Below are 18,155 nucleotides of genomic sequence, written 5' to 3'. Positions count from 1 at the left end.
TGTAGCCCGGTTCGGCTACATTTTTTCACATTTTTTCACATTTTTTTGTAAGTGTACAGAATTTCCTGCCAAGATTGCAGCTCTTCGTACATTGGTGAGACCGGACGCAAGAAGATAACTCGGATCAAGGAATCCCAACGTGACGTCAAGTATTCTACGAACGCGACCCGTCTCAAGACAGAGTTGGTAGACCATACGAGGACTACATTGCACACTTTCAACATTACAGCCGCGACCGCCCTGGTGAAGGAAGATAGGCGGGGCCCACGCAAGTTGCTTGAGTCCTGGTTTATCCGAGGTGATGCGTCAGCGTGTAACAAGAACCGTGGCCCCCTCCCGGAAGCACACATTGACATTCCCTATAAACACGGCTGTGTTCACTAAAACTTTCTAATTTCTGTGTATGTACTGAAGACGCCTCCCGTATGGGAAGCGAAACGTCTATTGATTTTTTTTTCTATTATGGAAAGTCGGTGTCCTTATTTTAATCACGAAGCACGGAGTTATGAAGCCAAAAAACACACACTGGATAAGTACGAAACTGCGCATGAATAATCAAAACAAAGCAGTAACCGAGTGTTGTTGCCCTGAAATAAATACGATTGTTGTTCTTTTAGAGCGCAGCTCTTAAGCGCCCGTTCCCGGCTTGAGCGGCGTCGGCGTCGCCGTCGCCGTCGGCGTAACCGCGAGTAACCCTCGTAACCTTCGTGAGGGTTACGAGGGTTACTCTCACGGAGGTTACTTTCACGAGGGCTACGAGGGTTACTAACCCTTGTAACCCTCACGAGGGTTGCGAGGGTCAGTTACCCTCAAAAGGGTGACCCTCACGAGGGTCGCGAGGGTTATGAGAGTTACCCTCACGAGGGTTATGAGAGTTACCCTCACGAGGGTTATGAGAGTTACCCTCACGAGGGTTATGAGAGTTACCCTCACGAGGGTCGCGAGAGTTACCATCACGAGGGTCACGAGAGTTACCCTCACGAGGGTCACGAGAGTTACCCTCACGAGGGTTCTCGAGAGTTGCCCTCACAAGGGTTACTAGGGTTACCCTCACGAGGGTCACGATGGTTATCCAGGTCACGTGACCCCCCGGGGTCACGTGACCTGCGGATACCGCCCCCGAGGTCACGTGACCCCCCCGTTGACGTCATCGCCACTGATGACGTCACCGGCATCCGCATCGTCATCGTCATTATCAGCGATGACGTTGTGGGTACCAGTCAGGTGGCACTCAACATATTTTATATACAATATTTACAAGAAAACCGTAACAGTAGAAAACATCGTCCGATCTAGCCGCCGGTCCGCTCGCTCGCCGAATCGCAAAGCTCGTGTCTCCTGGTCTGTGCTCGTGCGCCTCAGCTTCTTTTCTCTCGCTCCAGTGATACAGCTGGCACGGCTGCTACAGATGCCCCCCCTTAGACAAGTGGCCTTGGCCACTTGCTTCGGAAGTGTAGAGTGGGTGGGGAAATTGTTATGGGAGGGCGGAGTGGTAGCACTGTCGAGAGCGGCGGTGAAAGCGGGTTTTAGACGATCCAGGGAAACTGTTTCACGACGTCCCTGTATGAGCACAGTGTAAAACTTCGGTGTTCTGGCTACGACGAGGTATGGACCATCGTAGAGAGGTCTGAGGGGCTTTCTGACCGCATCTCGACGGACAAATACATGTGAAGACTGGGCGAGAGCAGGGTGAATGAAGACTTGCCGAGCACTAGGTTGTCGTGTTTGTAGTGGGCGTAAGGAGCTCATTGCTTCTCGGAGTCGTTGGACATAAGATGATGGATCCATTACCCCTTGTGCCGTTGATGGTTCGACCATGTCAGCAGGTAGACGAAGGGGAGAACCGTACACGGGTTCTGCCACGGTACAACCCAAATCTGGTTTTAGAGTTGAACGTAGTCCGAGCAACACAACAGGTAGGTTGTCGACCCATGCGTCGGGGAGTGGCTGTGCTCGGAGCGCAGACTTCAGCTGTTTGTGGAGTCGCTCGACGAGGCCATTTGCAGAAGGGTGGTATGCTGTTGTACGCGTCCGTATTGAGCCTAGAAGAGATGTTAGCTCGTGGAATAGTGCGGACTCGAACTGGCGGCCGCGATCGGTGGTGACCGTGGCAGGCACGCCGAAGCGGCTGACCCAGGTGAAAACGAAAGCTCGAGCCACTGTTTCCGCGGTGATGTTTTCTAGAGGCATCACCTCTGGCCAGCGAGAAAATCTGTCCACACAGGTCAACAAGTACGTAAAATTCCGTGAAGTTGGAAGTGGGCCAACGATGTCCAGGTGGACGTTCTCAAAGCGTGAGGATGGTAAGGGAAACTTTCCGAGTGGTGTGTGCGTGTGGCGTTGCACCTTTGGCTTCTGGCAGGCTATACAAGAGCGAACGAAGTCCCGAATGTCGGCGTTGATCTTGGGCCATACGAAACGGTTCGTTACAAGCTCTTGTGTCGCACGTATGCCTGGGTGGCAGAGGGAGTGAAGTGAGGTCCACACCGCATGACGTAGTTGTCGTGGAACATAGGGTCGGGGTTTTCCTTTCGATGTATCGCATACTAAGTTGATGCCGTGATCGGAGAGGGTAACTTCTTCAAGGACGAGGGATGTGCCGGTCTTCCGGAGGAATTCAAGTTCTTCGTCCTGAGCTTGAGCCGCTGCCAGTTCAGTGTAGGTGAACTGTTCTTTTTCTGTGTTCAAAGCATTCAGCTCGAGGCGTGATAACGTGTCTGCGACGGTGTTTTCTTTTCCTTTCACATGGCGGACGTCAGAAGTAAATTCCGCTATGAATGAAAGATGTCGCAGTTCACGTGAGGAATGGTTCTGGTGTGATGACTGCATGGCATAGACCAGCGGTTTGTGGTCTGTGGTGATGAAGAAGGTACGTCCTTCGAGGAAGTGTCGGAAGTGTTTGACGGCTAAGTAAGCCGCAAGCAGCTCTCTTCCGAAGGTGCTGTACTTCCTCTCGGAATCTTGAAGTTTACGTGAGAAGAAAGATATGGGAGACCATACATCACCGATGTTCTGTTGCAACACTCCTCCGACAGCGATGTCCGAGGCGTCGACCATGAGGCACGTTGGGGCATCTGGAGACGGATGCACGAGGAGTGTGGCACTGGTGAGCTCTTTCTTCACGTCCTCAAACGCAAGCATTGCCTCCGGGGACCATGATAATTTTGACTTCTCGCCTTTGGAGGTAGAAAGCAGTGCCTCTAACGGCTGTAGAAGGTTGGCGCAGTGGGGAAGGAAACGCCTGTAAAAATTTATCAACCCCAGGAATCGCCGGAGGGCACACTTTGTTGTAGGCTGTGGACAATCAGTGATAACTTTGACCTTGTTTGGAAGTGGCCGGATACCTTGAAAGTCGATGTGGTGACCAAGGAATGTTAACTCCGGTACTCCAAACTGGCCTTTATCAACGTTAATGACGATGCCATACTCTCGCAGCCTGTCGAACAGCGTGATCAGGTGGTTCTTATGTTCCTCCGGGTTTCTGCTTGCTACGAGGAGGTCATCCAGGTAGGCAAAACAGAAAGGTAAACCACGGAGGACCTGGCCAATAAATCGTTGAAAGGTTTGGGCCGCATTACGTATACCAAATGGCATCGTGACAAAGTCGAAGAGTCCGAAAGGTGTGGTTATTGCCGTCTTGGGAACGTCTGCAGGTTCGACAGGGATCTGATGGTAAGCTTTGATGAGGTCTATCTTTGAGTAAATGTTAGTGTCTTTCAAACAGGCAGTGCAGTCTTGGACGTTTGGGAGTGGATACCGGTCCGGAATCGTAGCTGTGTTAAGAGCCCTATAATCGCCGCATGTGGTTCTTATGTGGGTACCAGTCAGGTGGCACTCAACATATTTTATATACAATATTTACAAGAAAACCGTAACAGTAGAAAACATCGTCCGATCTAGCCGCCGGTCCGCTCGGTGGCCGAATCGCAAAGCTCGTGTCTCCTGGTCTGTGCTCGTGCGCCTCGGCTTCTTTTCTCTCGCTCCAGTGGTACAGCTGGCACGGCTGCTACAACGTCATCAGTGACGTCACTGATGACGTCACCGGCATCCGCATCGTCATCGTCATCATCAGCGATGACGTCATCAGTGACGTCACTGATGACGCCACCGGCATCGACGTCACTGATGACGTCATCGGCATCGTCGCGTGGCCCCCAGGTCACGTGACCCCCTCCCGACGTCACGCGATACCCCAAGGGCACGCGACACCCCCCAAGGTAACGTGACCCCCCGCCACCCGAGGTCACTAGACCTACCCCCAGTACCATTCCCTCCTCCTCCTCAAGAGCTGCGCTCTAATTCGGCGTTACAGGGAGTTGTAAACGGCTTTCATTTTTGATTGAATTGATAGCTTGTATTGAAATATTATGACGTACAACATAGACCTGGGCCAAAATTTTTGCTAACTTAAACATCACCCAGTAAAAAAAAGGAAGAACATTAACTAAAAATATTAGACGTTTATAATATGAATAAAGCTAAATAGTACCCGTTACGAGTAAAGAAACTACGTTGATTTCTATTATTCCCTGGCGAAGAGAAAAATATCACGTACATTTTCTCATAGAAATGCATAGGAAGACTGGAAAAGTAGAGTGGTTGCTGTCTGCTTCAATTTGCAACCGTAAGTCCCGTAGACAGAGGGCAAGGCAGCACTCATGTGTGCACTATGTCTAATCCTCTGATCTTCTTCACGCAGCTCCTAATCGCTCAGGCTGCTTTGGCCTGTCCGTTGTCGCGCCAGCATGACCCAGCGGACCGCTCCGTCACTGTGCCACTATCAAGTTTGAAGACTACTCAAGGACACGTCAGCGGCATCACCTTCCTCGCCGACAACGAGGACGACGGCAGAAACAAGCGCCTCGTCTTTGACGAAAGCACAAGATCGGCATCGACATCAACCGTGGCCTACGAAGCTACAAAAGGGCTGTCTGAACGGTTCGCCATCAGAGGGCAAGGCAGCACTCATGTGTGCACTATGTCTAATCCTCTGATCTTCTTCACGCAGCTCCTAATCGCTCAGGCTGCTTTGGCCTGTCCGTTGTCGCGCCAGCATGACCCAGCGGACCGCTCCGTCACTGTGCCACTATCAAGTTTGAAGACTACTCAAGGACACGTCAGCGGCATCACCTTCCTCGCCGACAACGAGGACGACGGCAGAAACAAGCGCCTCGTCTTTGACGAAAGCACAAGATCGGCATCGACATCAACCGTGGCCTACGAAGCTACAAAAGGGCTGTCTGAACGGTTCGCCATCAGAGGGCAAGGCAGCACTCATGTGTGCACTATGTCTAATCCTCTGATCTTCTTCACGCAAGTGAGTAATTGTCACTCATTGCATTGTAAACGATCAAGCAATACTTTCCTTTTCCTGCTGCCTTGCCCCCGGATGTGCTTAACCTTATTTATTGAGTGCATTTGTGTCACTCGTGATTTATTGTTAAGCGGTGACATTGAATCGAATCCGGGACCTGATGACTGCCAAGGGGGTGGTAACCCTACAATGGAAGAGATGGTGAAGGCGATTCTGGACACACAAAACGTGATTATGAGAGATCTAAGTCAAATAAAAAATAACCAAAAGCAATTTGAACACAAATTTGAAGGTCTAACAAAAAAAGTAAATCAAATTGAAGCAACAGTTCAAGAAATGAAAGAACAAAAAGTTCAAATCATAAGCATTGAAAAACATGTTAAGGCAATCGATGATGACTTGAAGGAATGCCAAAAAAAATCGTCGACTTAGAAGATCGGAACCGCCGTAACAACCTCATGGTTTTCGGTCTTCCAGAGGCTCAAGGGGAAACAAATGACTCATTGCGGTCGAAAGTACTTGGTGATGTGTTTGAAGAAAAACTTGGAATTCATGTTAATACAGTCGAGCGTGTACATCGCGTGGGGCGAAAAACAAACAAAAACCGCCCAGTTGTAGTTAAATTTCTTGACTACGCAGAAAAGGAAAACGTGCTAAAAAAGCGAAGGTGTTTGAAAGGGACTAAAATAACGTTAGAACACGATTATTCTTGGCAGACTATTCAAAAGCGCAAACAGTTGTGGGAAACCAGTAAACCCAATCGCGATAACGGGGAAACTGTCTTCTTGATTCACGATAAAATTAAGATAGGAGGCCAAGTTTTCGAATGGGATGATAATGTGGGGCAAATATGCAAAGAAAGAAATCGACCAACTCGACAAAAAAGTGTAAAATGACGTCAAGCACACTCCGGGAAACCCCATCGAAAGACATTTCGACTTCTTTCCTTCAATGCGCAAAGTATTGTGAATAAAGTAGATGATTTGGAAACAATCTTGCTAACTCATGACCCCCACGTGATCGTCATCACGGAAACATGGCTTCACAGTGGTATTGGTGATAATGAAGTTATTCCGCCTTGTTACAGAATGATTAGGAAAGACCGAGGGTTAAGGGGCGGCGGCGTGGCTATTATCGCAAAAAGTTCGGTGGACCTGGTACCTTTAGATTGCGTTGTCAACGGGGAGGTGTTATGGTGTAAGGTTAAAGTTCAAGGCAACGTGTTTGTTGTTGGTGCTGTATATAGGCCACCAAACACCGCCCCGAGGTTTTTAGAAGAATTGTATGATTACATGGCGTTGCGCTTCAATGACAAAACTAAAATTATTTTGACTGGAGACTTCAATCTTGCTGATATTGATTGGGCAAAGCAAAAACCAGGTAAAAATGAAATCGCGTCCTCCGAGCTTTTGTTAGATATAGCACTCAGTTTTAATCTTCAACAGTTAGTGGACAGCCCGACAAGAGTAACAGATACGAGCCAATCGATTCTGGACTTACTTTTTGTTAGCAACATAGTGGAAGCGGATAAAGCACATGTGCTCGACGGAGTGTCAGATCATAAAATGGTGTTTCTTGACTTAGAACTACATAAAACAGCTGCCGATAATGCTCGTCACGAACGTACTGTCAGAGATTTTCAAAATGCTGATGATGTGTCCATCCTCGATTATTTAGATGAACATTTTGACCATTTTAGTCAGTTAAGTGATGTTACCGAATTATGGAAAACATTTAAGAGTATTGTTTCCTACTGTACATATCACTTTGTTCCGACAAGGGGCGTGAGAGCACAACGACATCACCCATGGGTAACAAGAGAAATTTTGCAAATAAAGCGAAAGATCAAGCGCAAAAGGAAAGCAAAACAAAATTCCTCAGACATTGCAAATTTGGGGCGACAATTGAAGAATCTTATTTCCCAAGCTAGGGAAAATTACTGTGGCAATGTGCTCTCTCGTTTCTTGCTGGAATCTCCGCAAAAATTCTGGCGGTTTTTCTCTTCGAAAAAAGAAGTAATAACAGAAGTGATGGTAAGCGATGAGGTTGTATCATGTCCCATTAAAGTGGCAGAGGAATTTAACACGTATTTTCAGTCAGTCTTTACAGTCTCGAGTGACCCGCCGGTAGACCACGTCAGCAGCTCTGATGAACCTTGTATGTCAGATTTCGTTGTCTCGGAAAGTGGTATACTTAATTTGCTTTTGAATATTGATGTAAAAAAGGCATCGGGGCCAGACGACATTTCAAATGCATTTCTGAAAAGATATGCTGAGTGGGTGTCCCGATATCTTTTCATAATATTTCAAGCCTCTCTCCAACAATCCAAATTGCCAGCAGACTGGTTGTGTGGTAAAATTTTACCCATTCACAAATCTGGAAACAAAATGACAGTCCAAAATTACCGTCCTATATCATTAACGTCGACTTGCTGCAAACTGCTGGAACGCATTATTTCAAATCATGTCACTCAGTACTTAGAAGAAAACAACTTAATATACAAACATCAGCACGGTTTTAGACGGGGTCTATCGACGGTCACACAATTAATTGAGTGTGCGCATGAGTTCTCATCTGTTGTAAATGAGCGGGGTCAGGTTGACGTTGTGTTCATGGATTTTTCAAAAGCGTTCGACCGCGTGCCTCATAACAAATTAATTGAAAAGCTTCACCTTGTGGGTCTAAACAGCAATATAGTGTCGTGGGTCCGGTCTTACCTAACTAACAGAACACAGTATGTCTACTGCAATGATGCATGCTCTACCCGCCTTGCAGTGTTTTCAGGTGTGCCACAAGGGTCGGTATTAGGTCCACTTTTGTTTTTACTGTATATAAATGATATTGCAGATGATATGCCGCCAGCTGTCCAGGTAAAGCTATTTGCGGATGACTGCATGTTGTTTTCAAAAGTGCGTACAGTCGAAGACCAAGACTTGCTTAATGCCTCTCTAGAAAAACTTTACTTGTGGTGTGAAAGGTGGGGTATGGTAATTAACTTTGATAAAACAGTATTCTGCAGCATTACAAACAAACGAAACATTTTAGAACATTCCTATAACATAGGTGGCGTGCAACTGCGAAAGGTGGACGAATTTAAATATTTAGGTGTTATTTTTAGTTCTACCATGCGATGGAACAGTCATGTAGATTACGTTTGTTCAAAGGCCTACAAAAAGTTATTATTCCTCAGAAGACAACTTAGGCATGCCAATAGTGATGTTCGACAACTTGCGTACATGTGTTATGTTCGCCCATTGTTAGAATATGCATGCACTGTATGGGACCCGTATAGAAAATGCCACGAATCACAAATTGAAAGAATACAAAATCTGGCTCTTCGATTTATCTTCTCCAGATATAAACGTACAGAATCTGTTTCTTCAATGAGACAAGAGGCGCAGCTTGACTCGCTGGCAAAGCGACGGAAAATATCAAGGTTAAAAGAACTCTTTTCCATAATGACTGGAATGACAAAGCTAGATCCGCAGCTTTGCTTGCGGCCTTCAACGTCTCGTTCCCAAAGGACTAGCAACGTCAGGGCGATTGCTCCGTATCAATACGAAAATGATGTATTTAAGTATTCTTTCTTTTGTAGGACAATAGTAGAGTGGAACGCTCTGCCAAACGAAGTCGTCAGCTGCTCTAATCTCAAGTCATTTGAATTATCATTGCGCGAATTTTTAACTGAATAATGTATGTGTGCGGAATACATCTTCAGATGTGCAGGGTGTGACGCACCACTGCATGTGCATAAGTGCTCACTTGAGTGTGAATGCATTTTGCTTGGCTTGTATAACTTATTTTTCTCTCCTGTGTTGACCGTAAGGTTCACAGTATTGTAAATAAATAAAATAAATAAAAAGCTGATCCTCTAGACTCTAGAGTAATAACTCTATGGTTGAAACAGGCGTGTCAAAAAATAAATTTCACGCGAAAAAGTTTTTATTTTTTAGCAATATTGACGGCTTTAGATTTACTTTAAACTCTGCGCGCAAAGTCCATGACGTCACGGAACGGTCATATACTCTTTCCACTTCAACGAGGTGGTCATGCACTATCTCCACCGTGACGTGATGGGTAAGCCGAGCCACCTCTTCTCCACGCGCCCGAAATGCCGAGAGAATAAACAAGCGGAAAGGAGGTAACTACATCGCCTCTCGCGCCGTCAATATTGCTCTACATTTTTTTTCGCGTAAAATTATTTTTAGAGCGCAGCTCTTAGGTGGCCGTTTGCGGCTTGAGCGGAGTCGCCGTCGCCGTCGCTGTCGAAGGAACCCGAAGGAACCCGAGGTCGTCCCGAAGGAACCCGAGGTCCTTCGGTAGGACCTCGGGAGGACCTCGGGTTCCTTCGGGAGTTGCATGCAACCTGTTGCATGCAACTCCCGAAGGCGTCGCCGTCGGCGTAACCGCGCGGTGCATTATGGGTTAATTTTTCCGAAGGGATCCGAGGACTCCCGAAGGAGCCCGAGGTCGTCCCGAAGGAACCCGAGGTCCTTCGGGAGGACCTCGGGTCTCTTCGGGAGGACCTTGGGTTTTTTCGGTAGGACCTCGGGAGGACTTCGGGTTCCTTCGGGAGGACCTCGGGTTCCTTCGAGAGGACCTCGGGTTCCTTCGGGAGTTGCATGCAACCTGTTGCATGCAACTGGCATACAACGAGTTGTATGCAATCTGTTGCATGCAATCCAGGTTGCATGCAACCTGAGGACGTCATCGTCATCCGCATCGTCATCGTCATCATCACTGATGACGTCATCAGTGACGTCACTGATGACGTCATTGGAATCCGCATCGTCATCAACATCATCACTGATGCCGTCATTGACATGCGCATCGTCATCGTCATCATCACTGATGACGTCATCAGTGACGTCACTGATGATGTCATCAAATCGTCATCGTCAAGGTCACGTGACCCCTAAGGTCACGTGGCCCCTGAGGACACATGACCCCCTAAGGTCACGTGACCCCACTGAGGTCACGTGACTCCCTGGAGTCACGTGAACCCCCTGAGGTCACGTGAACCCCCTGAGGTCACGTGACCCCCTGAGGTCATGTGATTCTCCTGAGGTAACATGACCCTCTGAGGTCACGTGACCCCCCTCCCCCGAGGTCACATGACCCCCTTGACGTCACCCGACCTCCCATGAGGTCACGTGACCTTAAGGAGTCACCTGTCCCTCAGTACGCTTCCATCCTCCTCAAGAGCTGCGCTCCAACCGGCGTTACAGGGAATTGTAAACGGCTTTCATTTTTTGTAGACTGTTAAAAAATATATTTTTTCTTTTCAGTGTTTTTTTATGTTGAAACGGCGGTCAATGCCCCAATCACGAGAGCTCGAGGTCTTTGATTTGAAGCGTTCTTCCGCAGAACGATCGCTCGCGCTAGAAACGCACGTCTCAAAACAAGCAGCGCGTGCTAGCTCGCTCTTGTAGCTTTGACTGCAGTGTCAACTTAAAGGGGCCATGCAACGATATTCGCTTGAAATGTTTTTCACTTTACACGAGCTTACTGGCACTAGTGGGACCCAAGTATCCTCGCAGGCAACGCCACTCACCAAAACACTCCACTGTTGCGTTGTAATTTCAAAGACAAAAAAGCGAGCGTTATCCTTCAATTTCTCCTTCGCAAAACTGGATGACGTACCTGTGGAGTCGCAGCATCCCCCAGTGACGGTATTTGAATACGGCTCATAGGCTGACCCGAGCATTGCGTGAGCACTCGACTGGGGTTCGTGATAATCTATAGCTCGACAAGCATTCGCGTAGTGTCCAATCGCTGCAATGACGACAATTACCGAACCCTAACAATGCCTTAAACTCGGAGCGTGTCCTGTGCTTTGCCAACCCCTCGCGTAAATATAATTAACATTGGCGCCATATAATTATCTCCAGATCACGTGGCCGAGGCTTCTTTTGGCTGCAAGGTGAGGGGCTGAACGCTTCTCGGTTTTTTATAATGTTTTCCGCGACTTCCATTGCGTGTGGTGAACAACGAACGCGTGTTTTAAAAGTCATTAACGTCAGGTATTCGTTCTAAGCGGTATTTGCGCAAGGTGAAAATATCATTGCATCGCCCCTCTATGGGTGAACAGAGTATAACACTGCTGTTCATCGAGAAACAATCGAAACGCGTTACTCGGGTATGGGTGGTGCTTCGAAAGATCCCGAAGTTAGCGTCTGGTTGAAATCCATACAGCCAGTAGTTGAAGTCGGCAGTCCGTAAGATGCCCGGGGGTATGATATGGAGCCCAGGGCGTGCCACGAAGCCAGGAACAGTCCAACCATGGCGCCTGCCGTCACGCCCTGGAAGCGAGAGATGTTCATTAATTTTGATGGACACGTGTAGTTTTGTGTGTAATTGTGTCGCATGTTCGTTTAGGCCACTGGAACTTGGGTGTTCGTTTGGGACATCAGAAAGGAACACGTGTTTGATAATTCACGGGGACCCTTTATGTAATCGGTGTACTAGGTTTTTCTCGTACACCTGAACACTCCTTGGTCCAAGTAAAGATTATTAGTTTCAGACGAGAATGGGAGTGTTAAAGGGGTACGGAAACCAAATTCTGGTGATCATCTCTTTGCTCAACATGAACCGGGTTAAAGTTAGACTTTACCAATATCAATGTTACATATGATAAAGCAAGATCATGCATTTTAGATTTAATAAAACGGTAACTAAAAACCACCTCGTGCACGTCTGTGAAGCTTCGATGGAATGTCGTGACCCTATTGAAAAAAATTATATGAATATATATAAGAACTGATATGAAATATCCAAAAACTGATATGCGACATACTATACTGATACGAAATATAAAAAAAAAACTTACATGCGATATACGAAACTGATATGAAACACCCCAAAAACTGATATGCGACATATAAGAACTGATGTGCAACATATGCCAACTGATATGAATGTGTCCAATAAACATATCAAAAATAAATTCATGTAGTTTATTTTCAGTATACGACGTGCCGAGCGGGAAAGCAAACACGTGGCTTGGAACCGCAGTGGAGCGGCTTGATTTACTGGCTTTCAAATAATTACGGCATGAGCGCGTTTACTTTTTATTAAGAGATTCATCCCCTGAGCCGTTCAAAATACTCCCAGAGGTATGACATTACTGAAAAAAATCGAACATGCTGAGAATATTATTGATTGCTTAGGTGATCACCGAAAAACTCCGTACTTACAAAACGACCTGTATAAAAGGCGGAAACGCAGAGCTCAGTAGTTATTGGGTGTGCTGTTGTATTCATGTTTGTTGTGCCGTGTATGTGTATGCTCTCAATGTATATGTTCAGCTGATGCTAGTTGTATGCGTACCGTATCTACATACTTAAAAGGTTAAAACAGCGCAAAAAACGACAGACAGGGTAAAAAAGGACACGGACAGAGCGCTGCTCTGTCCGTGTCCTTCTTATATCTACATGATTGCGTCAGAAAATAAAAATATTTTTTGTAGCACATGATTGGGCGGTACCTAGCGCCACCTAGCCTAGTGTAACTGATAATGCGGCATTTGAGACTGATATGAAATAATAAGTTCTGGTATGAAAAAGGTGTCCAATAAGCATATCAGAAATAAATTCATATAATATTTTTCAGTAGGGAACATCATGTCAGTAAGAGCAGCACCACAACAAGAAGTACGCTCACTTCGATGGCTGATTTTCAAGCACTCATCAAAATCCCGTCATTTAGAACCAAAACTCTAGTCATCCCCTTAAAAGACAACTATCCGATTATCAATTACAGGTTTAGCAGATCGTATTCGATTCATTTCTTTATATTTCTTGTACATTTTAAGTTTCGATTCAGTATCCATTTAAAGGGGTTGTCCGGCGCTTTTTTGAGCTACCCCAACTAACCTTTTTTTTCAGAATCGCCAGTCTTTAGCCTTTAAGGTATGCTATGTAGTATGACGCAATTCGGAATAGGTATTGTGCAGTCGGCAAGTGAAAATGATGCCAAAACCAACATTCAAATATACCTGCACAAAGGCATTCCGGAACGCGTTCCTTTTAGGAGGAAAGAAGGAACCGTTCCATTTTGCATCGGTGGAACTGGAACGAGAACTCGTTACATTTTTACTGGAATGAAAAAAGGAACTGTGTCCTTTTTTTTTTGTCCAGTGGGGTAGTTTATTTTATTTTTAAAAAGGACATTCCAAAAGTATAAAAAATAGTTTTACGGAGAGCAAGATCTCGTTAACTTTTTGGTTACTTATCTTACGGTTTATTTCATGTGGTTCTTGCTTGGTAAACGTCGGGTGGAGGAGAGCTAGTGAACATTGATTCTCTTTTGGGTGCCAGAGACTGCAGTTCAAAAAGCGGAACATTTAGTTGATGGAAAAGACACAGAAAGAGAGGTGTTTCAAACTCAGCTGCTTTCTTTGCTTCCACGAATCCTCATACACCCAGAAATCTAAGGCCGACTGCAGCCATCATTAAACTTCCAAAACGAGACGTACAGTTACAACAAAATAACATGTTGCCAGACATAAAACGCGCCCTTGTATTCTGAACATTTGTCACTTAAATAATGCGCAAGAATTAACCTCGATTCCTTCTCCTTTTGTCCCTCACCTTCAAACTGAACAGCGAATCCAACCTTTACGAAGAAGGACTTGTAGTTTTCAAGGCTGACGTTCCAAAAGCCCTACCCTCGTCTTCACTTGTTCATCTTGCGGACAACAACGTCGAGAAGCAACTGTTATTAAGCTCCAACAAGAAACTTTTTTAGATCGAAACATGTGAGGTTGTAAGCGCTCGTGCAATGTGGGGTAACAGCAGTGTTACCCCACGGGGAAGATCAAAATTGCGCATTGAATACCTTCGCAAGAAACATACTTGGCCCAATATTTGGAGTACTATTTCAGCGATGTTTGTTAGCGCGTTTAGCACATTTAAGAAAAAAATCGTGAAATATAAAAAAAAAAGAAAACAACGCCAGAGTAGCTCTGTAAAGACCGACAAGGGCTCCGCGGGTGGGTCGTTAGAACCACAGGGACTTGGCTGGTGGGAAGGCGCTGGCGTAACTGCTTCCCGTGATGGGCGACCTCGAGAGACAGGCGTACTTTATGACTCGAGGTTTGGAACGCGCGTTTTCTGCCGAAAGCATCGAACGTGCGTTTCGGACCGGGAGAACCCGGTGTTTCTAGCTGGCACCGTTTACATCGGTGTAGTCTTTCTCGCCCGCGTGATGGGGTTCACGGCAGAATGGCAACGTTAGACCGCGTCTGGCAGAATGAATGACGGGATAACTCAGTTGGTCGGCGCTATCCACACCGGGGTCAGCTGTCTGACTCGTCTGATGTAGTGTGCTTATATCCGAACCCGCCTGGCCTTTGGCGGTGAGATATACGCAGACCGCGGGGTCTCACGGTGAGCCGATTGGTTGTGGCCTTTCGGCCAGTGGGAAACGCCTGTCCGACAACACGTCCAGGATTCTCGGGTCCATTAAAAGCGGATGGGCCGACGAGCGATTTTGAGGGGAAGCGCAGCAAGTGATTTGAGTTTTCGTTAGAGCTCGAGAGCTAAAGCTCCGGAATCGTGGCAGGTCGTGGTAATCCGAGGGACTTTTGTGCCCGTAATTCGGACGTAATCCCACGAGCCAGCGAACTCCCGAGCTTGGATAAGCTAACACCCGAGCACCTCCTTCCCAACCCCGTATGGGGGAAGTTACCCTTTTGCGGTATTGTTTCGTTTATGTATTTTCATTCGCTACAAAAGTACGAGATTGTTTATGGAAAAGTAAGTACAAGTTCAGCTGAATTAGTCGTCGACGGCCAAAGGAAGCTACTTCGTCTCTGGCAAGACCCACCAAGCTTCCCACAACGAAGCTCGTCACCCCATCCGGACCTGATAGCCCGGATGGGGACAAAGACATATTGTGCTGAATTTTAAGAGATATACATATATGTGCCATGTGTCATAGTTACAGCGTGACTCTGGAACATATGGTTTGGAAGTGTTGGGGGCTTCGCCTTCTCTCCCTAAAAGAATACCGAATTTGGCGGGAGCGTTGGGATTTACTGGAGACGATGAAAGAACGGAGGAGTCAAGGATTACAATCATAAAAAGGTGGTTTGTAGATTGGTAGAGAAGGTCAAGAGAAGCGTGATGACATGCCAAATCGGTGGGTAAATGATTGAAAAACAGGCGGAATTTATAGCAAGATTTAAAGCGGAGGGGTGTAAACGTTTCGAGGCTCGTTGGCTCAAGCTACGGCCTATAGCACCCATCCATCAGTACAAACGATAGGAGACATACGCTTGATGAAAGCTGAAAAGAAGCGACGACCCACTGAGCTCAGCTTGTTCGCCGTGTCAATGATCGACGCCGGAGAAGGTTGAAGAGCGTTCTTGCTAGGGATAGACAAGCAAAGGAGGCTCTTTCTGCCACGACCAATGGTAGGGTGTGGGAACCAGATGCGTCTCAATTTAGTCAGCGAAATAGACATATGTCCTTCACAGAAGCAACATAAAAAAGCTAAAAGATTTCGACGTAATCCGCTGCAAAGCACTGCAGACACATCCCCGTTTTTTTTTTTTCTTCTGTCTCGTGCCCATCTTTAGTGCAATTGGGCATGTTAAATAAAAAGCTCAGGGAAAAGCCTCAATGTCCGCACTTTTATCTTTTATTTCAAGATAGCTTCGGAAAAGAACATCCAAACTTCGGGGAGAAAACATCATCAATACTTTTTTTTTAATTTGTGATGATTATGGGAGGATCCTCTTTAATGAGAATGATAGTCAACTTCCTTTGGACCTCCTGGTGTGGGGGTGGGCGCGTCCTGGTCCGGATGGCGACGACCGATGATGGTGCTCGCCGAATGACAGCCCCCGGGAAGTTGATAATAATAAAAAAAAAATACTAAAAGTTGTTCGATCCCGCTGAACACATTGCGACGTTGGTTGGCTGTACAGTGGCCAGTGTGGCCACGTTTATTATGAAACAAAACAACTCAGCAGTGAAATAAAATCCCAAAATTAAACCTTGTACTTTTGCTCCCAGTCTCCCAAAATCGAATCGAAGCCAATCCTCCAGAATCCTCTCGGGGATCCTTTTGTAGACCCGTAGGGGCCTCCTTTCCCCTCAAGGACCGACCAATCCCTTCGAATTTCACTCCTCCCACGTGGTACACTGTTCTCCAATGGTCGGTGAGCTGTCAGCCTGGCGCTTTAACCGCCAAATCCAAATTCTTTCTAGAGTCAACCCCTGCATTTTATGCAGACTCGCTGGCGCCAACAGCTAAATTATTACATCGGGTAAAAAGTGACAATTTTACACTAAGCGGCAAAACCCTCTATATACAGGCACATTCGGCTAAAAGCTACAGGCATCTCCAAGCGCGGGCTCTTTCGGTCCCGGTCCGAGCAGACTCCCAATACCCGAGACTAGGGTGCCTACATGTTTCCGCCGCTCCGCTGTTTAGGGTGGCGACAACGTTTGTGGTACCTGTTGCCGACAAACCAGTGTTGCCTACCTCCTTACCATGGCAACCTCCGCTGTTTTCGTCGACCATTTTGTCACACTCGCCGGTCGTGCGCTCGGACTACGCCGCTAATCCTCGTTAGGGCTAGGGAGCGCTCACCGCTCCCGTTCCGACGGCGAGGGTTCGGCGTTCAATGCCGGTCTGTGGCGTTCCATTTTGTCGCGGGGACTCGCGTTTCGATAAAAGCAACGCACACTTCCTGCTCGCAACTTCAAAATATGAAGCATCCGAATAAAGAGAGCGACAGCCACAAGTGCCGCCATCCCGCTGAGCCTCCGATTCCTCTTATGAACGGACACGGAAGTGGCCTCACAGTGTTGCCGGTGTGCCGAGACTACAGAAACTCAACGTTGTGTACGTTTAGCGAACTAAGATGTGGGAAAAAATGGAGGTGGGAGAGGATCTGGGAAAGGGAAACAAGAAGTTGGCGCCACCCTAAAACGGAGCGAAAACATGTAGGCACCCTACCCGAGGCGGGTACTGATTCGTCTGGCGTCGCACTCCGCTCGAGGAAGAGGAGGAAAGAAAGAGGGAGAGGAGGATCGGAGAGGAGGGAAGAAGGAAGGGGAGGAGGAATAGAGAGAGAGAAGAGGGGGTGAGAAGAAAACTGGGAAGGGGCCCCCGGAAAATTTGTTGGAAAAAAAAAAAAGAAGGGGAGTTGAGGTCGGAAAAGTCCCCCGGCGATTTTTTTTTTGTAGTTTGTTGTGGGGGAAGCAGACGACGACTTTCAGAAGCACAGAAGCAATGAGCGTGCGCTCTTCACATTGCGGCTATTTCTCAGGTTTTCAAGAACGTACTAGATTAATGGTTTTGATTTCGTATTCGTGAATTATAGGTTTTTTGCGAAACTGGGTCAATCCCGGGTAAAATTGGTTTCCCAAACTTATCTTAAAGGGATTGTTCGTATTCTGCTGACAACTCGCCACGTTGCGCTGTTAGCATTTGGAATCTGGATTGTATTTCACAACGTGAATTATAGTTTTTTTTTGGGACTGGGTCAATTCCCGGGTAAAAATTTGTATCCCAAACTTATGTGAAAGGGACTGTCCCTATTCCGCTCACCAATCGCCACGGTGCGCTGAGCCGAGGGTATTAAATATATTAACCCAATTAATTATCTGTAAAAGCGACCGTGTTTAGTCAAACATCCAGAAACAGAGTTTTTAAATATGCTAGAACGCCCTAAGCACGTGAAAAGAAGATATCTCATTCCAAATCGTCTGCTTCCCCACAGCAAAGTACCCACAAAAAATCGCCGGGGGACGTCTCCAACGGCTTCTTAACGACCGCGGGGGAAGCGCTGCCGCATTGCGGCCGCTCTGGCCCCGCCGACACAAAC

The 18,155-nt window shown here is 46.9% G+C and overlaps 1 protein-coding gene across 1 annotated transcript in view; it reads right to left on the bottom strand.

Annotated features, from left to right (window-relative positions):
* The window catches only part of LOC8053231 (sodium-dependent multivitamin transporter-like), a 132,118-nt gene that overhangs the window by 50,509 nt on the left and 63,454 nt on the right, over window positions 1–18,155 (bottom strand). The window contains exon 9 of the mRNA XM_040212947.2: window positions 11,450–11,616. Within this exon, the coding sequence (XP_040068881.2) occupies window positions 11,450–11,616 (167 nt within the window). The remainder of the gene's footprint in view (window positions 1–11,449; window positions 11,617–18,155) is intronic.

This window comes from Ixodes scapularis, unplaced genomic scaffold (assembly GCF_016920785.2).
Source record: "Ixodes scapularis isolate PalLabHiFi unplaced genomic scaffold, ASM1692078v2 PGA_scaffold2__306_contigs__length_199485367, whole genome shotgun sequence".
In the NCBI taxonomy this organism is placed as follows: domain Eukaryota; kingdom Metazoa; phylum Arthropoda; class Arachnida; order Ixodida; family Ixodidae; genus Ixodes; species Ixodes scapularis.
This window is presented reverse-complemented; position numbering and strand designations above follow the sequence as displayed.